The 20,531-nt window shown below is 42.1% G+C and overlaps 1 protein-coding gene across 3 annotated transcripts in view; it reads left to right on the top strand.

Moving 5' to 3' along the window:
- ADAMTS9 (ADAM metallopeptidase with thrombospondin type 1 motif 9) overlaps positions 1-20,531 on the top strand; it is a 168,999-nt gene that overhangs the window by 69,451 nt on the left and 79,017 nt on the right. For all 3 annotated transcript variants that reach the window (XM_027121317.1, XM_027121318.1, XM_027121316.1), the window contains 8 exons: positions 2,633-2,843; positions 3,323-3,487; positions 5,503-5,667; positions 9,105-9,224; positions 11,830-11,934; positions 12,067-12,234; positions 14,219-14,488; positions 19,554-19,715. In XM_027121317.1, coding sequence (XP_026977118.1) covers positions 2,633-2,843; positions 3,323-3,487; positions 5,503-5,667; positions 9,105-9,224; positions 11,830-11,934; positions 12,067-12,234; positions 14,219-14,488; positions 19,554-19,715 — 1,366 coding nt within the window. The remainder of the gene's footprint in view (positions 1-2,632; positions 2,844-3,322; positions 3,488-5,502; positions 5,668-9,104; positions 9,225-11,829; positions 11,935-12,066; positions 12,235-14,218; positions 14,489-19,553; positions 19,716-20,531) is intronic.

Genomic DNA, 20,531 nt, shown 5'->3' with positions numbered 1-20,531 from the left:
CAGGATGATCCATGGCAAACCAGTATGTGTGAGAAGTATTACTGACTGTCTTCTCCACTATGTGAAGATTTGTAATTCAGATTAACATTCTGAAGGCCCTGAGAAGTTCTGCAATAGAGGAACTTGCTTAAATCAGTAGTTCCCCAGATTATTTAATGCCACAATGCTCCACACACCCACTGGAGACATACATTCTTTTCTGTTTTCCACTTATTAACAGACACTTTGCTTTTCTGCAATATAGTAACACATTACAATTGTTACATGACATGAATGAATGAGTTCAGAACACTGAAGGTGAGATGACTTGCCAGTGTGATAATAAGTGAAGTGTTAAGTGATAGCATTTTGAGAACTTTCCTAAAGCAGTGCTGTGACCTTTTCACAGACTACGCCATGTTCTCTGCCTGGGTTCTGGGGATTGTGTGAATATCAGGAAAACTCTGGTACACTTTTCCAGCCCAAGCTGCTGGTGCGCTTGTAGGGGGCAGGATTCCTGGCTCCCTTATCCAGGATGGAAAATAACCCTTCCACGAGGAAATGATGAAGGCAAAGAGAAGGTAGCTGAGAATCAAAGGGCGGATGAAAGTTCCAGATGCCTCTGTTGAATTGGTCCACATTTTTTGCCTCACTTCCTTAGGGAAGTGAGAGTTTGCCCAGATTAAACTTTGACAGGATGAGATAAAGCACTGTTTTACAATCCCCATGTAACATGTTCCGGTTAGAAATAAATCCTCCAAATACTATGTCACTCCCATGGAAAATCTCAGTAGCCCACTTTACATGCCAAATGTAGGAGTGGGTCAACTCTGACCTACTTTTGAGCATTTGTGAGAAATTCCAAGATAAGCTTGTGTCCAGTGCTCTTCTTCTCTTCCTGAGTGTAGAAGGGAGAACTTTTAGGACATTGGTATGTGGCAAGCCACGGAGTTTATGAGCAAGAGAGAATTAACGATCAAGAGCAAATTCAAATGAAGATTATAAAGAAATCATCCTTTTGGGATTGCTAAGTTTGATCAACGAAACACGTTTCAAGCTCATTTTTTAGACTATTCTATTCATTTTAAGCATTTTTTTTTCTTTTTTAAGCTCTAGCTCCACTGCTGGAGCATTAAAAGAACCACTTGATTTATCAGTACATACTGAGCACCTACTGTGTGCCAAAAAAGTCTTATAGGTACTAGGGATATAAAGTTGACAAAAATTTTTTAGATTCATATCTACTTTTAAAAGTGAATAATCGTGGGACCGGAAGGGATGGATAGGTGGAGCACAGAGGAGTTTTACGTCTGTGTGATACTGTAATGGTGGATATATATTCACTAAGCATGTGTCTAAACCCATAGAATATATAACATCAAGAGTGAACCCTAATGTAAACTATAGACTTTAGTTGATAATGATGTGACAACGTAGGTTCATCAGTTGTAACAGATGTCCCACTCTGGTGGGGAGTGCTGCCGATGGGGAGGCTCTGCATATGTGAGGGCAGGGGTATGTGGGAAATCTCTGTACCTTCCTCTCGGTTTTGTCGTGGACCTAAAACTGCTCTAAAAAAAATTAGTCTTTAAAAAAAAAAATTGTGGGACTTCCCTGGTGGTCCAGTGGTTAAGAATCCACCTTCTCATGCAGGGGACTTGGGTTCGATCCCTGGTCAGAGAACTAAGATCCCACATGCTGGGCTTCCCTGGTGGCGCAGTGGTTGACAGTCCGCCTGCCGATGCAGGGGACGCGGGTTCGTGCCCTGGTCTGGGAGGATCCCACATGCTGCGGAGCGGCTGGGCCCGTGAGCCATGGCCGCTGAGCCTGCGCGTCCGGAGCCTGTGCTCCGCGGCGGGAGAGGCCACAGCAGTGAGAGGCCCGCATACCGCAAAAAAAAAAGATCCCACATGCTGCTGGGCAACTAAGCCCATGTGCCGCAACTACTGAGCCCGCCCACTCTGAAGCCCACGTGCCACAATGAAAGATCCCGTGTGCCACAACAAAGATCCCATGTGCCACAACTAAGACGCTAAACAGCCAAAAAAAAAAAAAATTGTAATTGAGTTATATAGACTACGGTCTGTGGCTTCAAGCAACTTATAGTCTTTATTCACAGATAATAATGTACACAGGTTAGCATACTTGAAATTCACAATTATAGTCCAAATTATCCATTCCTTTATTAATTCACAGGATGTTCACTGAGCATTTTCCAGCACAGGCCCACATAAAGTAGGTTTCCTAGGGATTGTTTCCAACAGTGATTCCCTGTTAAAGCAGCCTCCTTGATAAATGAAAGGCTGGGTTGCATGAACCTTTTAAATATAAAATTACTTTTTTTGCTCTGCTGAATTCCAATGCTTTTTTTTTTTTTTTGGTTACTTGAATTTCAGATTGACTGTATCGGGGAGAATCTTCACAAACACAGAACCACTGACTATCACTCTGTGACTTACGTGTACATTGGCAGCCATGAAAAATACATGGAAATGCTGGTTTTAAATTGGATTTCAGTAACTGACTGTGGCTTTGCGTTTCATGGTCTTTGAGTTAAGGAAGAAAACAGAGCTCAACTCTTCCACCAGTCGAGTCTCAATAAGACATATATATTTAATAGAAATGTTGGTTTCTCCCCGTTGTTTATGCATAGGTGGCACGTGGCCAGCAGGAGTGAATGTAGTGCCCAGTGTGGCTTGGGTTACCGCACATTAGACATCTACTGTGCCAGATACAGCAGGCTAGATGGGAAGACCGAGAAGGTTGATGACAGTTTTTGCAGCAGTCACCCCAAACCAAGCAACCGGGAAAAATGCTCAGGAGAATGTAACACTGGTGGCTGGCGCTATTCTGCTTGGACTGAAGTAAGTTGGTTTTCACTCAGAGAGTCTTCTTCTTGGAGTAAGTCTGATTAGCTGATGATGGCTCCTTGCAGAGCTGCATTGAGAAATCCCATTTAGAGTACCATGACTGATTTATAATGGCTGCCCCCATTAAAACTGCAGAAGAGTACCATGATTGATTTGTAATGTCTGATGTGGGCATGGCATGTGGAAAATTGGGAGTGGTGGAACAACTCAACAGAACACTTTTTTCATATCCCACAAATTATGTCCAATTTTGTTTTCCTTTGCCAGTTTGCTAATATTGACTTCAGTATAAACCTGGTAAATAAATTGGTAACATGAACCGATCCCCCTAAAATAACAACTAGAATTGACCAGACTTTGTTGGTTGGTTGTTTCTTAAGGACTGGAAGAGACAAGCCAGCCTAGCCAGTATCTTGAGCATGCTTGATGAGAAACTCAGCAATAATTTTATTTCATTTGTTTTGTCCTTTCAGTGTTCTAAAAGCTGTGATGGTGGAAGCCAGCGGAGAAGGGCTATTTGTGTCAACACCCGTAATGACGTACTTGATGATAGCAAATGCACGCATCAAGAGAAAGTCACCATTCAGAAGTGCAACGAGTTCCCTTGTCCACAGTGGAAATCAGGAGACTGGTCAGAGGTGAGATGGAAAGGCTGTTATTTCCCCCAGCTCATCTCCGATATTCAATTCTGAGTCTCCCCCAGGTCGGTTCAAGGCTAGACCAGCTACACCTTTCTCCCACCTCCTCTTGAGGAAACAACTCCAGTCTCCCCCCTGCCCCATGACTGTCTTCACTGGACATGACTGGTCCACTGGCGACCCCAGAGTCACAGTGGGTTTATCTGGATTACCCACCGTAGTAGCTTCTGTTGGTGATTTTTTTCTCCTCTTTTTTTTTTTTTGCAGTACAAGGGCCTCTCACTGTTGTGACCTCTCCCGTTGCGGAGCACAGGCTCTGGACACACAGGCTCAGCGGCCATGGCTCACAGGCCCAGCCGCTCTGCGGCATGTGGGATCTTCCCGCACCAGGGCACGAACCCGAGTCCCCTGCATCGGCAGGCGGACTCTCAACCACTAGCGCCACCAGGGAAGCCCTGTTAGTGATTTTTGAAGCTCCAGCTCCTCACCTTCCCTCCCCCTTGAGCCCTGGCTAAGTTGCTATAAAGGAAATCAGGGCTTTCTTTATTAATTATAAAGCTGCATTGGCTTCGATCTGAAGTCAAAAATAAGATTCCCTGATTTCTTACCTTTGAAATAAGAGAATTAGACCCCAGTGAGTGACCTATTTGATTACCCATCTAGTTGCTAGTGGAAAACTTGGGAAAAAGAGAAAGTAGCAGGCTGAGTATTCCAGATGTATGCTTTGCTTGTCCCTTACCCGATGAAGCATAAGGCTAACCCTCCATTGTGTAGCATAGGTGGCCCGAGGACAGCAACTTGCTTTTATAGACAGAGTCAGTATTTCCTGGTGAGCTTCTCACCGAGCAAGTGCCTCCCTCCACCTTTCTTCAGGGGAGCAAGTGGCAGGGGAACAGAAATTGCCTCATTTATGGGCCAAGTCAGGAATGTGGCGAAAGAGGTATTTCCCTGCTACAGCTTCTGCATCCATTCCCTTATCTCATCCGTGCAAGTGCAATATTAACTGTTTACTTTCAACATTAAATAAAATCTGAATCGTAAAAGAATACTATTAACGCCTCTGAAATGGCAGACAAGTAACAGTGCATGTGGTTAACAGTGTCTGACTCCTGGACAAATTAACAGCAAACCTAGTTCTTATGTTCTATGTTAACTACGTGGCCTTAGCTTCAATTCTAGTATTTAGTAAAAAAAAAAAAAAAGAAGAAAGAAGGTATTGGGTTTAAGTTCTACTTAGATAGCTAATACTAGCTTAAGTAACAGACCTTTGCAAACATACTTAATGAAATGGAAGTGGGAGATATGAAAGTATATATTCAGTATGATCCAACATTCCATAGCTAAAAAGACTGGGAAGAAAACAGCAAAATTTTAATAATAATTATCCCTAGGTAGGTAGTGAGATTTGGGGATCGTTATAGTTTTCTCTTTTATGTCTTTCTGTATTTCTCAAGTTTTCTACAATGAAAGTAGATAATAATGATGATGTTATTTATTTATTTAGATTATATTTAAGACTCATTGAATGAGCATGTGCTAAGTACTTCACTTGGATTTTTCTTATTTAGTTTTCACAATTCCTGGCAGTCGGCATTATTGTGTTCCCCATTGTACCGATGAGAAAATTGAAGTACAGGGAGATCACTTAGTATCCACAGCTGATTAAAAAACAGTATTAGGATTAAAAACTAGGTTAGTCTGACTCGTAAATTCCCCACCCTTAACTTTTATGCTACCAAACCATGAATGCTGTTTTTCAGGATTTCACAGCATGATGCTGTGTTAAGTTTATTCTGTGCTTGAAACTGTCCCAGAGCCTGGATAAATACAGAATGAATGAACGAATGAGTGAATGCGTGAAAAGCTTGAACCTTGATGTATTTACAAATTGCAACGACTGAGAGGAATTGCTGTGGGAAAAGAGAACACCTGGTCCTGTTAATCAATGACTAATCCCCGGGAACCATAGCACATTGTTCAGAAATGACCCTGACTGGCTGTACCTTTTATTACAGTGCTTGGTCACCTGCGGAAAAGGGCATAAGCACCGCCAGGTCTGGTGTCAGTTTGGCGAAGATCGATTAAACGATAGAATCTGTGACTCTGAGACCAAGCCAGCCTCCATGCAGACCTGTCAGCAGCCAGAATGTGCGTCCTGGCAGGCAGGTCCCTGGGGACAGGTATTTTGAATGATAAAGTTCTTAACTACATTCTTTCCTTCTTATCTGGAGCGGGCCTGCAGAGGGACGTTCCAGCGGCCGGGATTTAACCACCATGGCATGTGGCACGCACTGCACCTCCGTGGCGCCAAGTGATGGAAACTCTGCAACCATTTTGCCCCACTTCTGAGGGTTGCCGCTTGGCCTCCTGGAGCTGATTATTCCTTTTCCAGACCCACGTGCATGTCTTCGCCCTTGGGTTAAAACTGTAGCTTGAGCACACACGAATTTGAACAAATTCACAACAGATCTCGTGCCTGGCTGATGTTATCTACTAGCGTGCAGCTGTGGGTCTGTTACAGAATGTGATCCAGCGCCAGTGTCTTTGGCAGGAGGGTCTGGACTGGGATTTGGAAGGGATGTTTTGGCTCCCAGTGTCATGATTCCTACGTTCACCTCTCATAAATTATTCAGACTTTTCAAACAGAATTAATTAGATCAAAGGTTACAGGAATCATCTCTCTTTGAAAGAATCTTTTCCAAGCCCCCAGTGTAGGTTTCACAGTCATTTGAACTGTTCTTAAAGGAGAGTGAAAGTCTCCCTTGGGCTTGCATTTAAGAAGCCACTACTCTTGGAATTAAGTCTTTCCTAATATAGAAGCAAAAGCGTTTGGGTACTATTTAAGTAGCACTCCACGTTCCCAAGAGAAGCAAAGCAGCTGCTTGCTGTCACTTGTGTAATCTCTTTAAGAATGACTCTCCCTCCACCCTGTCCAGCCACAGCCTCTTCCCTAGCTTACGTCTTCATTTCCAACATACGTGCAGTAAGTGAGAGCAGCGTTATTACTACACCCTTACAATTTCTACCGTTTACATTGGCACTCTTCCTCTCCATTACACAGCATCCTTGGTCAGAATGGTTGATCATGTTTGATCACACTTAATAAACAGGGGGAGTCCACTCATGCCCCAGATCTTGCCTCCTTTTTGTCCATATCTGCTAGCTCTTGTAAATAATAGCAGAAGGAGAGCACAGCTCAGGGCCACTGTTAAGATTTGAATATAACAGCTTTTAGAACTAAAAGGCCTATTTTTTTATGTGTGTTTATACCAGGTCAGTCCTAGCCAGAAATCTGTCCCTCCTTTGACTGAACATGCAATTCAGGGCAACAGACTTTCTTAAAATATTGAAGAATAACGCATGTTCATAAGAGAAGTTTTGCAAAAAGTAATTTAGCAAAAAGAAGAAAACCACACTCCTAGCTCTGCACTGCAGAGTTAATACATTTATGATTGTCTTCTTATGTTTTAAAAACTAAAAATAGGATTGTATTTCATCAATTTTTTGTTAGTTGAAGTAAAACTCACGAAACAAAATTAACCATTTTAAAGTGAACAAATCAGTGGCATTTAGTACATTCAGAATGTTGTACAACCACCACCTCTATCTAGTTCCAAAACGTTTTTGTCACCCCAAAATACTCATTAAGCAGTTACTCCCCATTTCCCCTTCACCCCTGCAGCCAACAATCTGCTTTCTACCTCCATGGATTTACTTATTCTAAGTATTTCGTACAAATGGAATCATACAATACGTGACTGTTTGTGTCCCCAGCTTCTTTCACATAGCATGATGTTTTTAAGGTTCATCCATGTTGTAGCACACATATGTACCTCATTCCTTTTTATGGCTGCATAATATTCCATGTATGGATATACCGTAATTTGTTCATCCATTTATCCCTCTACAGACATTTGGGTTGTTTGCACCTTTTGGCTATTGTGCATAGTACTTAATTCTTCTATAAATGTTTGGTAGAATTCACCAGTGAAGCCATCTGGTCCTGGACTTTTCTTTATTAAGAAGTCTTTGATTACTGAGTCAATATTTTTACTTCTTATAGGTCTGTTCAAACTTTCTGTTTCTTTTTAAGTCACGTTTTGTGATTTTTTGTGTTTCTGGGTAATTAGTATGTGTTTGGAAATTTGTGTGTTTCATCTAGATTGTCTAACATGTTGGCATATAATTGTTCACCGCACTTTCATTATCCTTTTTTATTGCTGTAGAGTCAGCAGCAGTGCCCTTGCTTTCATTTCTGATTTTAGTTGTTTGCGTCTTCTCTCGTTTTAGTCAGTCTAGGTAAAGATTTATAAATTTTGTTGATCTTTTTATAGAGCCAACTTCTAGTTTTGTTGATTCTGTTGTTTTTCTATTCTAGTCTTTTTTTTTTTTCCTTCTGCTAGTTTTGAGTTTAGTTTGTTCTTTTTCTAGTTCCTTAAGGGGTAAAGTTAGGTTATTGATTTGAGATCTTTTTTTTTTAATAATATACATGTTTACAGACAAATTCCCTCTGAGCACTGCTTTTGCTGCATCTTTATATTTATTAAAACGTAAATTTTATGTTTTATTTTTGATTACATTCATCTGAAAGTACTTTCTAATTTCCTTTGTGATTTCCTCTTTGATCCACTGGTTATTTAAGACTCTGTTGTTTTATTTGCACATATGTGTGAATCTTTCAGTTTTCCTCCTGTTATTTCTTCCTACTTGTGGCCAGAGATGATACTTTGTGGGATTTCAGGGTTTTAAAATTTATTAAGACTTGTTTTGTGGCCTAATATATGGTCTGTACTGGAGAATGTTCCATGTGCCTTTGAGAGGAACGTGTAATATGGCAGGGGGGCAATCAGCAAAACTATCTCAACACTTTCCTACTGGAATTTGTCAGTAAGCACTCACCTAGTTGCTTTAAGTGTTTGATTAGCTTCCAGAGTTAAAAAAGATTCTGCCATTTTTTGCCAGCTTAATCGTTGCTGCAGTGGAGGAATCAACTCTTGGAGCTTCCTGAACTGCCATTTCCATGACGTCACTCCCTCTACTTATTGTTTTTTAGATGCTTTTTAAGTCTAACAATTAGGCTTAGTGGCTACATTTTCCTTATGATCTGTTTGCCATGGTGCATTTAATTGACTTTTGGTTCTTGCCTAGTTAAGTGGTTTTTAATATTTTGCCTTTTATAAATAATATTGCAAAGACCATTCTTATACAAAAATATTCATGCGAACTCTGATAATTGCTTTAGGAAAATTTTCCAGAAGTCAAATAACTATATAAAGTACCTATTTTAGCCACAGCATTCTGCTAGGTAGAGTGTGAAAGATGTAAAAATGATTGAAATGTACTCCCCTCCTTCCAGGGGTTCACAGTCAAGGAACTGAACTCCTACAAACATAATTCCAATGGGAGGCAGAAATAATTCCATGTAATATCTTGATAATCGATTAGTATAATTTGTACAGAGTAGGATTACCTGCTTTTACGTAATATCTTTGAGTGCCAGCCATCTGGCCCACTGTGATGGAAATATTTTTTCTCTTGTAGAATGTTATAGGTAAAGTTAGGGAAAGAGAACATTGGCTAGATTGTATATCCTTTCTGTTTTATTTCTTTCCCCCAGTGCAGTGTCACTTGTGGACAGGGATACCAGCTAAGAGCAGTGAAATGCATCATTGGGACATACATGTCAGTGGTGGATGACAATGACTGCAATGCAGCAACTAGACCAACTGATACCCAGGTAAATTTCCTTTGTCAAAATCAGTTATTGGCTTTGGACACTGATGCCAAAACTTCCCAGGAGCTCAGTCAAAACTGAAGTCCTTTCATAGTTAAGTATGTAGGTAGAGGAAACAGTAGACTAACTAAATTGTTCTGGATTTACTTATTTGTTACATTCTGGATCTAATATTTTGATGTACCAGTTTTGTTCTCTGCTTATTGGAATTGTATGTAGGCTTGATTCTGATTCTTATTGGGTGGCAGAGTTTGACTCTTTGGGCTGGTTTTCTTGAACTCAGATTTTTTTAATGATTTCAATGTAGGGTTTGGCAAATAGTATCATATGTTCAGGCTGCATGTGCTGGAGCTGGCTTGTTCTAGCTCACAAGCGATGGTTGGTAAATTTTCAGAAATTTTGCAAGCTGGTTGTTAAATTCAGTCATTATTAAAAATTGAAAATAAAAACCTATAAATAAATAGATGATATTAAAAATTAAGTTGAGAAATACTCACTTTTCCCTTTCTAATTATTTTCCTGTAGTTCACTCTCATTTACATTACATTTGTACATATTTGCATGGTGGAAATACTGTGCAGTGGTGAGCACATCCCTTTTTAACTCTGTGTTCATTGATATCAAGTTGGTAGCTTGAAATTGGCCATGGTGAGAGTACTTACACCACAGAAATCAGTAGATGCTGTAATTCAGAGTTTAATTGATTGTTGTATTGATTGTTTAGACTCAAAAAAGTGAGGGAACAAATGTTAATAATGCAGACTAAACTTTTAAAAGTCTTGTGTCTGCAGCTGTTATGTTGTAAACAGCATAAAAAAATAAGGAAATATTTTTCTGGTACTTGAAAATTATTTACTGGTTCAGCACAGAAATTGTTCATGTCATTGGGTGAGTGAGCGAAGTTCTGACATACATCTTCATTGTTTCTCTTTCACGATACTCTTAAATGTAAACAAAATATCAACTGACATTCATGTCAGAACTACACTTGTCCAGCAACGACAACCATCGCTCAGGCACAGATTCAAGAGTTCAGCAAAAACAACAAACGTGTTCTGTAAGAATCAATGGCTCTATGAAATTTAAATTAAAGAATTGTATATTTTATTGTTATTTGTAAATTTTATGCTACACATTCTCTATATCAGAAAAACTTATAATAAACAAGCATATATATACATGCACAGGTGCATGTAATATGTGTGTATGTATATATGTATACACACATACATATCTGTACACACGCATAAGCACGCCTTGTTTCTCGAGAGAGCTAGTTGGTAATCATTCACCAGCACACTATTCCATGTAGACCTTGATTTTGGCATCATTTGTGTGAGGAGAATATGTAAAGAGAAGACTGGGGTTTGCAGATCAGCTTTGCTAATTGCAGAAGACAGGATTTGAACCCAGACTACACCCAGAAGTTATGCTCTGAGGCCCCATCTGGCCACTGTACTGCCTCGGCTCTGAGTGCCCTCAGTCTGCTACTTGGCAACATGTGTTGTTGATGGATGCAGAGTCTCAAGAAAGGAAATGAATATGGCAGTGTTGTTCATGCTGTCATTGCTGATCAGTTAACGAAACACCGCTTGTGACTTGTGTCATCTTTATTTTTTTTATTGAAATGTTCCAACCCACTGCATGATAAATGCCTGGGAAGTAGCTGCGACATCTAAACACGCAGAAAGTAAGGTCTTAGCGACTCCCTTAGAGATTCACAACATACGTTTCTAAGTTATTCAGTAATATCCATGGACTGACTATAGGGCAGCTCTTGCAGCTGCAGCATGTGAATAAATTTTTCACTGTGCGACAAGTTCCCTGTGCCATTCTTTGGACCCAGGCAGAGGAATAGGCAAGGTCTGAACCAAATAACAGAATTTCCTGTTCAGTTGGTAAACTTCCTAAAGTCACTTCAGCACTGAGCCTCCAGCACTTTGCACTGTGCCCGGGCATCCTGGGCATTTAATGGGTATGTATTTAATCCAAGAACATTTGATAACCACTGAGGCTGGGAATGATTGTGAACAGGTGTGTACTTCCGATTTCCCATTTGGAAATCTGGGAATATTACCTACGCATGGATAACCTCCGTCCATCATAGGAATTGCCTCTGAGTGATTGAGGGGTGTGATATAAATTCTAGGCTTTGTGATATTGAATACACCTCTTGTATCTAGAGTTGACCTTCTTCGGGGCCTCAGGAACTATCTGCGGGTACACTCAGAAAGCAAGTTCATGGTTAGCAAAATCTGATTAAGAAGTGAATTGAAATGTAGAAGCAGAAATTGGCCTGCAGAATGTTTCAAAACATTAACAGTTAATCATGTTAAAAGGGTATGCTGCTCTTTGCTAAATTGTGTGTCATTTTACAATATCTTCTTCACACAAACAGGTAAATAAATGTGGTTTTGTATTAAGGCACCTACAAAGGGACTCAGATTATATCCCATTTCACAGTTGAATTTGTAGTTGGGGCTGAGAGGTGTCACGTGACTTGCCCCAAATCACCCAGAAGTCTGAGATCTTAGAATTCTTTGTCCTTATATTTGTATACGCCATGACTGAAAGGTAACTTTGGCTTTTTCTTCCCGTCCGCGTCTAGGACTGTGAATTACCATCTTGTCACCCTCCCCCCGCTGCCCCGGAAGCAAGGAGAAGCACACACAGTGCTCCAAGGACCCAGTGGCGATTTGGGTCTTGGACGCCAGTAAGAACGGAAGAAGTAGAGAGGGTGGGAGGGAAGGCAGACGTTCTCTGACACGACTTGAGAAAGTAGGTTTCTATCCAGTGAGTGACTGTTTCAGATAACATTTCTGCATTGTTTTATTCCAACACCCAGTGCTCAGCCACTTGTGGAAAAGGTACCCGGATGAGATATGTCAGCTGTCGGGACGAGGATGGCTCTGTGGCTGACGAGAGTGCCTGTGCAACCCTCCCTAGACCAGTGGCAAAGGAGGAATGTTCTGTGACCCCCTGTGGGCGGTGGAAGGCTCTGGACTGGAACCCGGTAAGCAAGTGAATTCTTTGGAATTGGGAGAGGACTGGGGGAGCTGTAAGGAGGATGACTAGTCGTGGGTCCCCAAGGTCAGCGGGCACTGTTTTAGAATTGGACTTGGTTGTGAGATATTCTTCTCCGCGTATGTGCAGCTGGTATGAATCTTAGCCAGATGTGCAAGAAATGCACATTTTTTAAAAATGTGTAAATCAACTTACAACCCCTTAAGCCCACATCCTGTTGGGCTGGTTGGAAAATGCAGTCTTAACTGAGCCAAGTCACATTAGAATGTAGTAGGCTTGTGGAGTACCAGAAGTAGCAGGGAGAAGTGGGGGGAGTAAGGGCAGGGCCTCAACTTGCATCTGGGTGCCTCCTGCATCCCGTGGTCCCTTCAAGTCCTGTGCCTCTGGCTTCCCTGCCGAGAGAGAGAAGTAGGAACCCTCAGGCGATGCTGGGGACCCAGCCTCCTGTGCACACAAGGAACCACCTGTGGACTTTTATAAAAGTAGAAAAAAAAAAAAAAAAGTAGAAAAACCTTTGTGTTCAGGTAACTCCTGCTTTCTGCCTTGCAAAAGCTCCCAAGTCCAGGAAATACAGAGCTTAGGACAGGTGAAGAGAATGGAGATGAATATCTCAATAAATACCATAATACATATATGAAATGTGAGAGCTGGATTCAGAGAGAGCTGTGTAAAAATCCAGACATTGACATTAACTGGCTGCATGACCTTGAGCAGTCTGGTGTTAGTCCTTGAACCTCAGTTTCTTCTGCTCTTAAAATAGGCCAAAAAGAATATCTACCTTATAAGGCTGTTGTAAGGATTATTTGAGATTCTATCTGTTAAACGCTTAGAACAAAGAAGGTGCTCAGTAAATGGTAGATAACCTCACTCTCACGCCCTGAGCTTCCAAACGTACACAGGTACATCTATCAGATCCATCTGTCTACTCACCAGGTATTTAGAAAGAGCAGTGACTGACAAATAAGAAAGTCCTTGCCTTTATGAAGATCATTCCAATGGCAATTCCAGTCAATGAGCAAATAAAGGTATAAATATACGATATAGCACCAGATACTGATACATACCAGAAAAAAGGTCAAACACAGTAATGGCAGAGAGAAAGGGGTGATGTGCTTTTAGACAAGGTGGTCAGAAAAGGCCTCACATTGCATTGAGCAGGGCTTACATGGAGTGAAGCAGTGAACCACATGGATATCCCGTGTTGTACAGCAGAAAGTAGAGCAGCTGCAAAGACCCTCAGACGGGGGTGTTCTTGGCCTGCTCAGAAAGCATCCATAAGGCCCGTGGGGCTGGAGTGCAGTGTGGAGAGTGATAAGAGATGTGTCAAAAAGGTAGCCAGGGCTTCCCTGGTGGCGCAGTGGTTGAGAGTCCGCCTGCCGATGCAGGGGACGCGGGTTCGTGCCCCGGTCCGGGAAGATCCCACATGCCGCGGAGCGGCTGAGTCCATGAGCCATGGCTGCTGAGCCTGCGCGTCTGGAGCCTGTGCTCCGCAACGGGAGAGGCCACAACAGTGAGAGGCCCGCGTACCGCAAAAAAAAAAAAAAAAAAAGGTAGCCAGTGGCCACATCATGAAGGGCCTACTAGGTCAAGGTAAGGACTGTGGACATTATTCACAGTGAATTGGGAAGTCACTAGGTGAATGACATGATCTGACTATAGTTTGCAAGGGTCATGGTTTATGATATGTGGATAACAGGCTTGGGTTGGGAGGAAGGTGTCAAGATTACAAACAAGAGCCCAGCTGAAAGGCCACTGCAATAGTCCTGGCAAGGGAAGGCGGTGGCCTGGACTAGGGAGGTGATGGCAGAGATGGTGGGAAGTGGCTGATGGGGATGTATTTTGCATACTGGGCCGACAGGGCTTCTCCATGAAAATGACCATGAGGTGGGAAGAAAAGAGACGGGGAGATGCCAGGGTTTTGGGCCTGAGCGACTGGCTGAACCACCCTTTCTCTTTCTGAACGTCCAATGTAGTGCTCCGTGACGTGTGGGCAAGGGAGGACCACCCGGCAAGTGGTCTGTGTCAACTACAGTGACCACGTGATCGATCAAATCGAGTGTGACCCGGATTATATCCCAGAAACCGACCAGGACTGTTCCATGTCACCATGCCCTCAGCGGACCCCAGACAGTGGCCTCGCTCAGCACCCTTTCCAAAACGAGGGTTATCGCCCCAGGAGCATCAGCCCTAGCCGCACCCACGTGCTCGGAGGAAACCAGTGGAGGACTGGCCCCTGGGGAGCAGTGAGTATTCCCTGAAGCCTTTGCGAATTTGCTTTCTTCTCTTTCATTTGATGTAGTGCTTGGAGGGAAACAAACTAGAAACACCTCTGGAGCATATTAATGTCAGAAGGGATTGACACTGTGCATTTTCATTTGTTGAGGTTAATTGCAGTCCCAGAAGAGGTGTCACTTGAGACAGTCTGCCCGCACCTCTAAGCTACCTTAACTGGGTGGAGGGGAGGGGGTGTCACTGCTGGATGATTTGATCAGACAGCTTCCTGGAAGGTAATGTGAAGATGCGATGATTGATCCTGGAGATGGCAGGCAGCTGTTACCTGAAGGAAAATTAAAAGGGCAGAAGAACTTTTCTGAAAGGGAGTTTTTAATGAAAGTCATTTTCCTTCTTGCTGTCTTCCAGATGAGTGTAGTCTTGAAGTGTCACAATTGCTATGCCATTTGTAGTAGTAGGTCATTGTCTTGGATTAGGAGAGAAGGAGTGGGCCGGGTAAAATCTGTGCTTAGAGGGAAAATTCCATACCTGAATGGTTATCAGCACAGGCTTTAAGGAAAGATGCCTCTGTCGGATCCAAGGACTTGTACTTTCAGATTTTGGTGTCTTTGGCAGGTCCCCTCTCCTCTTTGAGCCTGTTTCCTCATCTGTAAAACAAAGTTAACAGTAACTCCAACTTTCTTGGCTTGTCGTAAGAATTAAATACAACGATGCAAATAAAGTGTTTTTCACTCTGCCCACCATCGTGAAAATTTAATAAATGTCGACGATTATTTTTATTGTTACCGTTATCTTTGTCCTTCAAATTAGGAAGACCTTGACAAATAATATTTAGCTAGCACTGAAAGGAAAAATATGCTCTCGAAAGTTTCAGAATTTTTATTGAATAATTTTCCAAAAAATAATTTTATTGTGGAATACTGGACATGTCTAAAGGAACTTCAGGAGGGGTAAGGTAGCAAGAGACCCTGGGGAGGTATGGGGAGTTTGGTGTTTATTAATCACTCACGAAGTCTTTTTAATTGTTTACTATTCATTTCCTTCTAGTACTGCTAATTGTGTTTAATTATTTCTGGACTAAAAAGCATTAGAAGGAACCTGTCGGTTTCCCACCATGGTTATGTTTCAATAAATTAGGTTTACTTTCCTGTGAATGCAGTTAGCCACTGAGTGTTTCCACACACTGCACCTGTTGGTTGTAAGCAGAACATCTGCCTGGGACCTTCACCACCTCATTCTCCTCCCTTACTTCCCACTTTGAGGCTTCCTTTGCCTGGGTTAGAAGAAATTTGGGTTCTGAGAAATTAAAGGGTGATCAAGAGAGGTCATCACTGAGTGTCCCATGATTTTTCCAGTGGAAAAAATTCACAACTCAAACATGTCTATTCTAATGATAACACTAGAACTTAAAAAAAAAAAAAAAAAGGGCACTGAAAGCTATTCTTGTTTAGGACTACATTTGTGGATAATACATTCCTTTAAGATTGAATGATTCTGCCCTTGGGCAGAGTTCCCAATTAGGGAGGATTAGGTAACCTTTTTGCAGCAGTGGGCAATACCATTCTTCTCATTGTGCCTGTTTTTTGTTTGGGGATTTTTTTTTTTTCTAAGTTAAGTGAGGCTGAAGGTGGACAATGTGATTTTTCAGCTGTAGGCTGACGTGCCTGACTTACTCCCAGGAGAGTGTGGCATGTGTATACATCTCTGTGTGGTTTGGCATGCATGGTTCTTCCTGCCTGCCACAGCAGGAAAGGCAGCAAAGAATCACGAACACTGGAGAAGGGGAATCTAACGTTTCCAGTAGTTTCTGGAATCAGAACCTCATTTTACAGTATGTTTTTGCGTAAACCTGAACCTTCTGTAAGTTTTTTGGTGTGTTACCAACTAGGGGTCTCTGGTTGCAAGTAAAAGAAAAGGAATTGATTCCTTCAAGGGAAAGCAAAACAAACAATACTGTTCATTTAGCCCCAGTAGAGACTGGGACCAGAACATCTTCAGGGATCTAGCTAGGGGTTGGCAAATTTTTTCTGCAAAGGGCCAGGTAATAAATATTTTCAGCTATGTGGACCATGCAGTCTCTGTTGCAGCTAACCAGCTCTGCTGTCTTAGCACAAAAGCAGGCATAGACAATATGTAAACACATGGAAATGGCTGTGTTTCCATAACACTTTAGTTATAAAAACAGCTTGCAGGCCAGATTTGGCCCCCAGGCCAAATGCCAATCTCTGATCTCTAGATGCAACAGTATCTACAGTATAATTTCCTTTCTTTTTTTTTTTTTTTTTTTGAGGTACGCGGGCCTCTCACTGTCGCAGCCTCTCCCGTTGAGGAGCACAGGCTCCGGACGCGCAGGCTCAACGGCCATGGCTCACGGGCCCAGCCGCTCCACGGCATGTGGGATCTTCCCGGACCGGGGCACGAACCCGTGTCCTCTGCATCAGCAGGCGGACTCTCAACCACTGCGCCACCAGGGAAGCCCCAGTATAATACATTTCTTTAAGGAGTTTCTGTCTTAATGAACCCTTTTCAACTCTGAACCACCCTTGAGTTGCTCTGCTCATGATTCAAATTCCCAGGAAAGTCTGATTGGCAGCCCGTTCCTCTTACTCCTTGATCAGGGAAATGTAGAGCATCTTAAAACACAGTGCCACTAAGATGACATCCATTGGAGAAATGATTCCTTAAAGGAAAATTGGGCTGCCAGGTGTTAAGGGGAAGTATAGTAGGCAGATAAAAATACCAGATGTCCATCATCTCTTGCTTCCCTAGTGGCCATTCTCTCTTGTTCAGTGTGGATGATAGGTACAGGGTTTGTTCAAAGGAATGTTTACCTGGGAAAATACGTCATCTGAAGAGGACAGGAAAATTGTTAACAAAATAAGTCCAGAGTGAAATTCTGCAACATGAGAATGGAACTAAGAATCCCTGTTAATCAAAAAATGGCAAAATTGGACCTGGAGAAAGATGATGTACAGTACTTCACCTGTGTATGAGAGTATAAAGACCCAGGCCAATGCTGGGTTCAGAACTGTGCAAGCACAAGTTCTAGACTGTATGGCGCAATTGCTTGGCCCCCAGCTGAGCGCTCTATCTGTTTGGTCAGATTCTCAATAGGAAGCATCTGACTGGTCACTGGGCAGCCAGTAGATTAGTTGACCTTGGATTTGTTATCCTTCCTTGCTCCACTCAGCCATATTGAAGGGAGGGTAGCATGTGGTTTATGGAACTTTGCTTCTAGAAACTCTAATTGGATCAGGCAGTAGATCCTGTGACCAGCACTATAGGATCTAACAGGGATACAAGTATGACATTGATCCCCTCTGAAGGAGCTTACCATTTTATTGGGACAATAACACCGGTGACATAATAAACAAATAATACAAGATTTTATTATCAAAGGAAAAATTCAAGGGCCAAAATATATATATTCCAAATCTGTTAACAATATGGAAGGTCCTTCCTAATGTTTTAGATTCTGGTCCCCAAACAAAGCTGATTAAAATAATAGTTCTCTGTGTTTCTCACATAATGAGCTGTTTAAAAGTAGAAAACAAATATTTTTAAGTTTCAAGTGAGTATATCAGAACCCTCAGAGAATAGAGGTAGGATTTTTGTAAATCAAACGTTACCGGGCTTCTCTGGTGGCGCAGTGGTTGAGAGTCCGCCTGCCGATGCAGGGGACGCAGGTTCGTGCCCCGGTCCGGGAAGATCCCACATGCCGCAGAGCGGCTGGGCCCGTGAGCCGTGGCCGCTGAGCCTGTGCATCCGGAGCCTGTGCTCCGCAACGGGAGAGGCCACAACAGTGAGAGGCCTGCGTACCGCCAAAAAAAAAAAAAAAAAAACACCTAAATATTTGCTCAGACAGAATTCATAAATCTGTTTTCCTGCTCTACATTTAAAAATTAAACTCAGTATTTTTGAAAATCATTTATAATTTGTCCAGCATAGGCTGGGAAATTGAACTGAAGTCCAGTACAATAAGCAAAAAATAAACATTTTCACATCTTTATATGGAAGAAGCCAACCAGCAAGGAGCAGTATTTATGGGTATTTTGAAATAACACTGGTTTGAGCTGGGGTTTGATAGCACAAATCAGCCATTGGAACCCGGAACTCAAAACAATGTTGCAGATGCAGTGGGAGACTTGATAATTCCTGAGAATTGGATTGCTTGGAGGAATAGATGGTTGTTTTACAAGCAAACAGATTGTACAAGTTAAGGGTCAGAGTGAAGGAGACTAGCAAACACATCGGGTTTCAAAAGATAAGGAAATTATGGAAAGAAAAAAAACTCTCAAGATGTAGATAAGTAAGAGAGCTATGAGAAGCTTGTGTGGGAAATTAGCTGAAGGGTGAACATAATTCTATGACAACTGTGAAAGGGAGTAAGCAGTAGGCTCGTGAACCTGAAGTGAGGTCTGTCAATATGGAATTCAAGTTCACTGGGGAATAAAAATAAAGAAGGAAAACAAATCTTGCTACCATTAGCCTCCGAAGTAGAGGCTTTTGCCAAGGGAGAGACAGGAACGTTACCTGCAAGGAAATGATATGTAAGTGACATTCCGTGATGCTTTCCTTGGGTAATTGAAGGAGTTAGTACAGAAGCTTAATTTCAACAACTGGCAATTCCTGAATCACGTGATTTGACCCCGGTGTTGAAAGGGAAGTTAAATGTTGTTTCTAAATAAGCGCTTGTAGTTTTGCAAAGAAGAGAATTTCCCAGTAGACTGTGGTGTCAGTCAGCACGTCTGTACCTCTCAGAGATGCAAAGGATGAATAGGACAGCTTTGGAAATCCCAAGACGTGATCACTCATTAGGCATTGATGAAACACCTGCTGAGACCTAACCTGCTCAAGGGGGAAGCCGTGTTTCTGCCCTCCAGGTGTTGCTAAGACGTGAACTTTAAACAGCCCCACGGAAGGGAGGTTCTCAGGATTGCTTTCTGTCCATTGTGGATGACTTGAGAATGGTTTCTGCCACATTTGTCTCTGACCCTTCAACCAGCTGCTTTTTGTGTCCCTGAGATGGAGATCGAGGTAGGGATTAACCTGTTGACTGATGTCTGCTGTGTTCAGTGTTCCAGTACCTGTGCTGGTGGGTCCCAGCGGCGTGTTGTTGTGTGTCAGGATGAAAATGGATACACCGCCAACGACTGCGTGGAAAGAATCAAACCCGATGAGCAGAGATCCTGCGAATCTGGCCCTTGCCCTCAGTGGGCTTATGGCAGCTGGGGAGAGGTGAGAGCAAACTCCACTTATACATCCTTTGGGAAAAAACAAACACCAAACAGCGTTATTGTTCATAGTTTATTTGAAGAAAAGAACTAGCTCTAGTTAAAGCTTCTTGATTTCAGGTTAACTAGGAGAACAGTCTTAATTCTGGACTATTTTAAAAGTGCATTTATTACCAAGTAGAGACAGCTTGACTACATAGGAGAGAAAAGTTAGGAAAGAATGCAGATAAATGCTACTTTAAATTGTTAACCTCTGCTGATTAAAACATGGGTGCTTTTAAAGTGATTGAAAATGTGTGTTAAATCAGTGATTGGAAACTTTGCCATCTTCTTCATAGTCTTGGGGTGTTTGTGATGCACCCTTGTTCCCATGGCATCGTGTCTCCTAATATTTCAAATCCCTGATGAACCAGAATGAATAGGAGCTGTTATTCCTATCAAAGGTGATGCATTTTAATTGTAGAAATGAATAGTTAGCTGTATAGTCTCAAATAATAAAATTCTTCAGCTGTTACCTTTTAAGAATTGCCTGCTATGACCGATGAAAGGCAATAGAATATTTGGAGCAGACAAAACTGGGTCCCATTCCCAGGCCTGGCTCTTACAAGCTTTGTGGCTTTAACAAATAATACAACTTTGCCAAATGTCTGTATTCTCGTCTATAAATGGGAATAATAATGGCACTCACTTGACAGTGTTCACATCTATTATATGAGATAGTGCGTGTCAAAAGCCTAGCCCATAGCCTTCAATCACAGTTAACTGCTTTTATAATAATGATAATCAGTATTATTACTCCCAATAATACTGCTTATCATTA

This window comes from Aethalodelphis obliquidens, unplaced genomic scaffold, assembly GCF_003676395.1.
Source record: "Aethalodelphis obliquidens isolate GAN/ISIS:26980383/991018 unplaced genomic scaffold, ASM367639v1 scaffold22, whole genome shotgun sequence".
In the NCBI taxonomy this organism is placed as follows: Eukaryota; Metazoa; Chordata; class Mammalia; order Artiodactyla; family Delphinidae; genus Aethalodelphis; species Aethalodelphis obliquidens.
The sequence above is the reverse complement of the archived record's forward strand: the minus strand, read 5'-3'. Positions and strand labels throughout refer to the sequence as shown.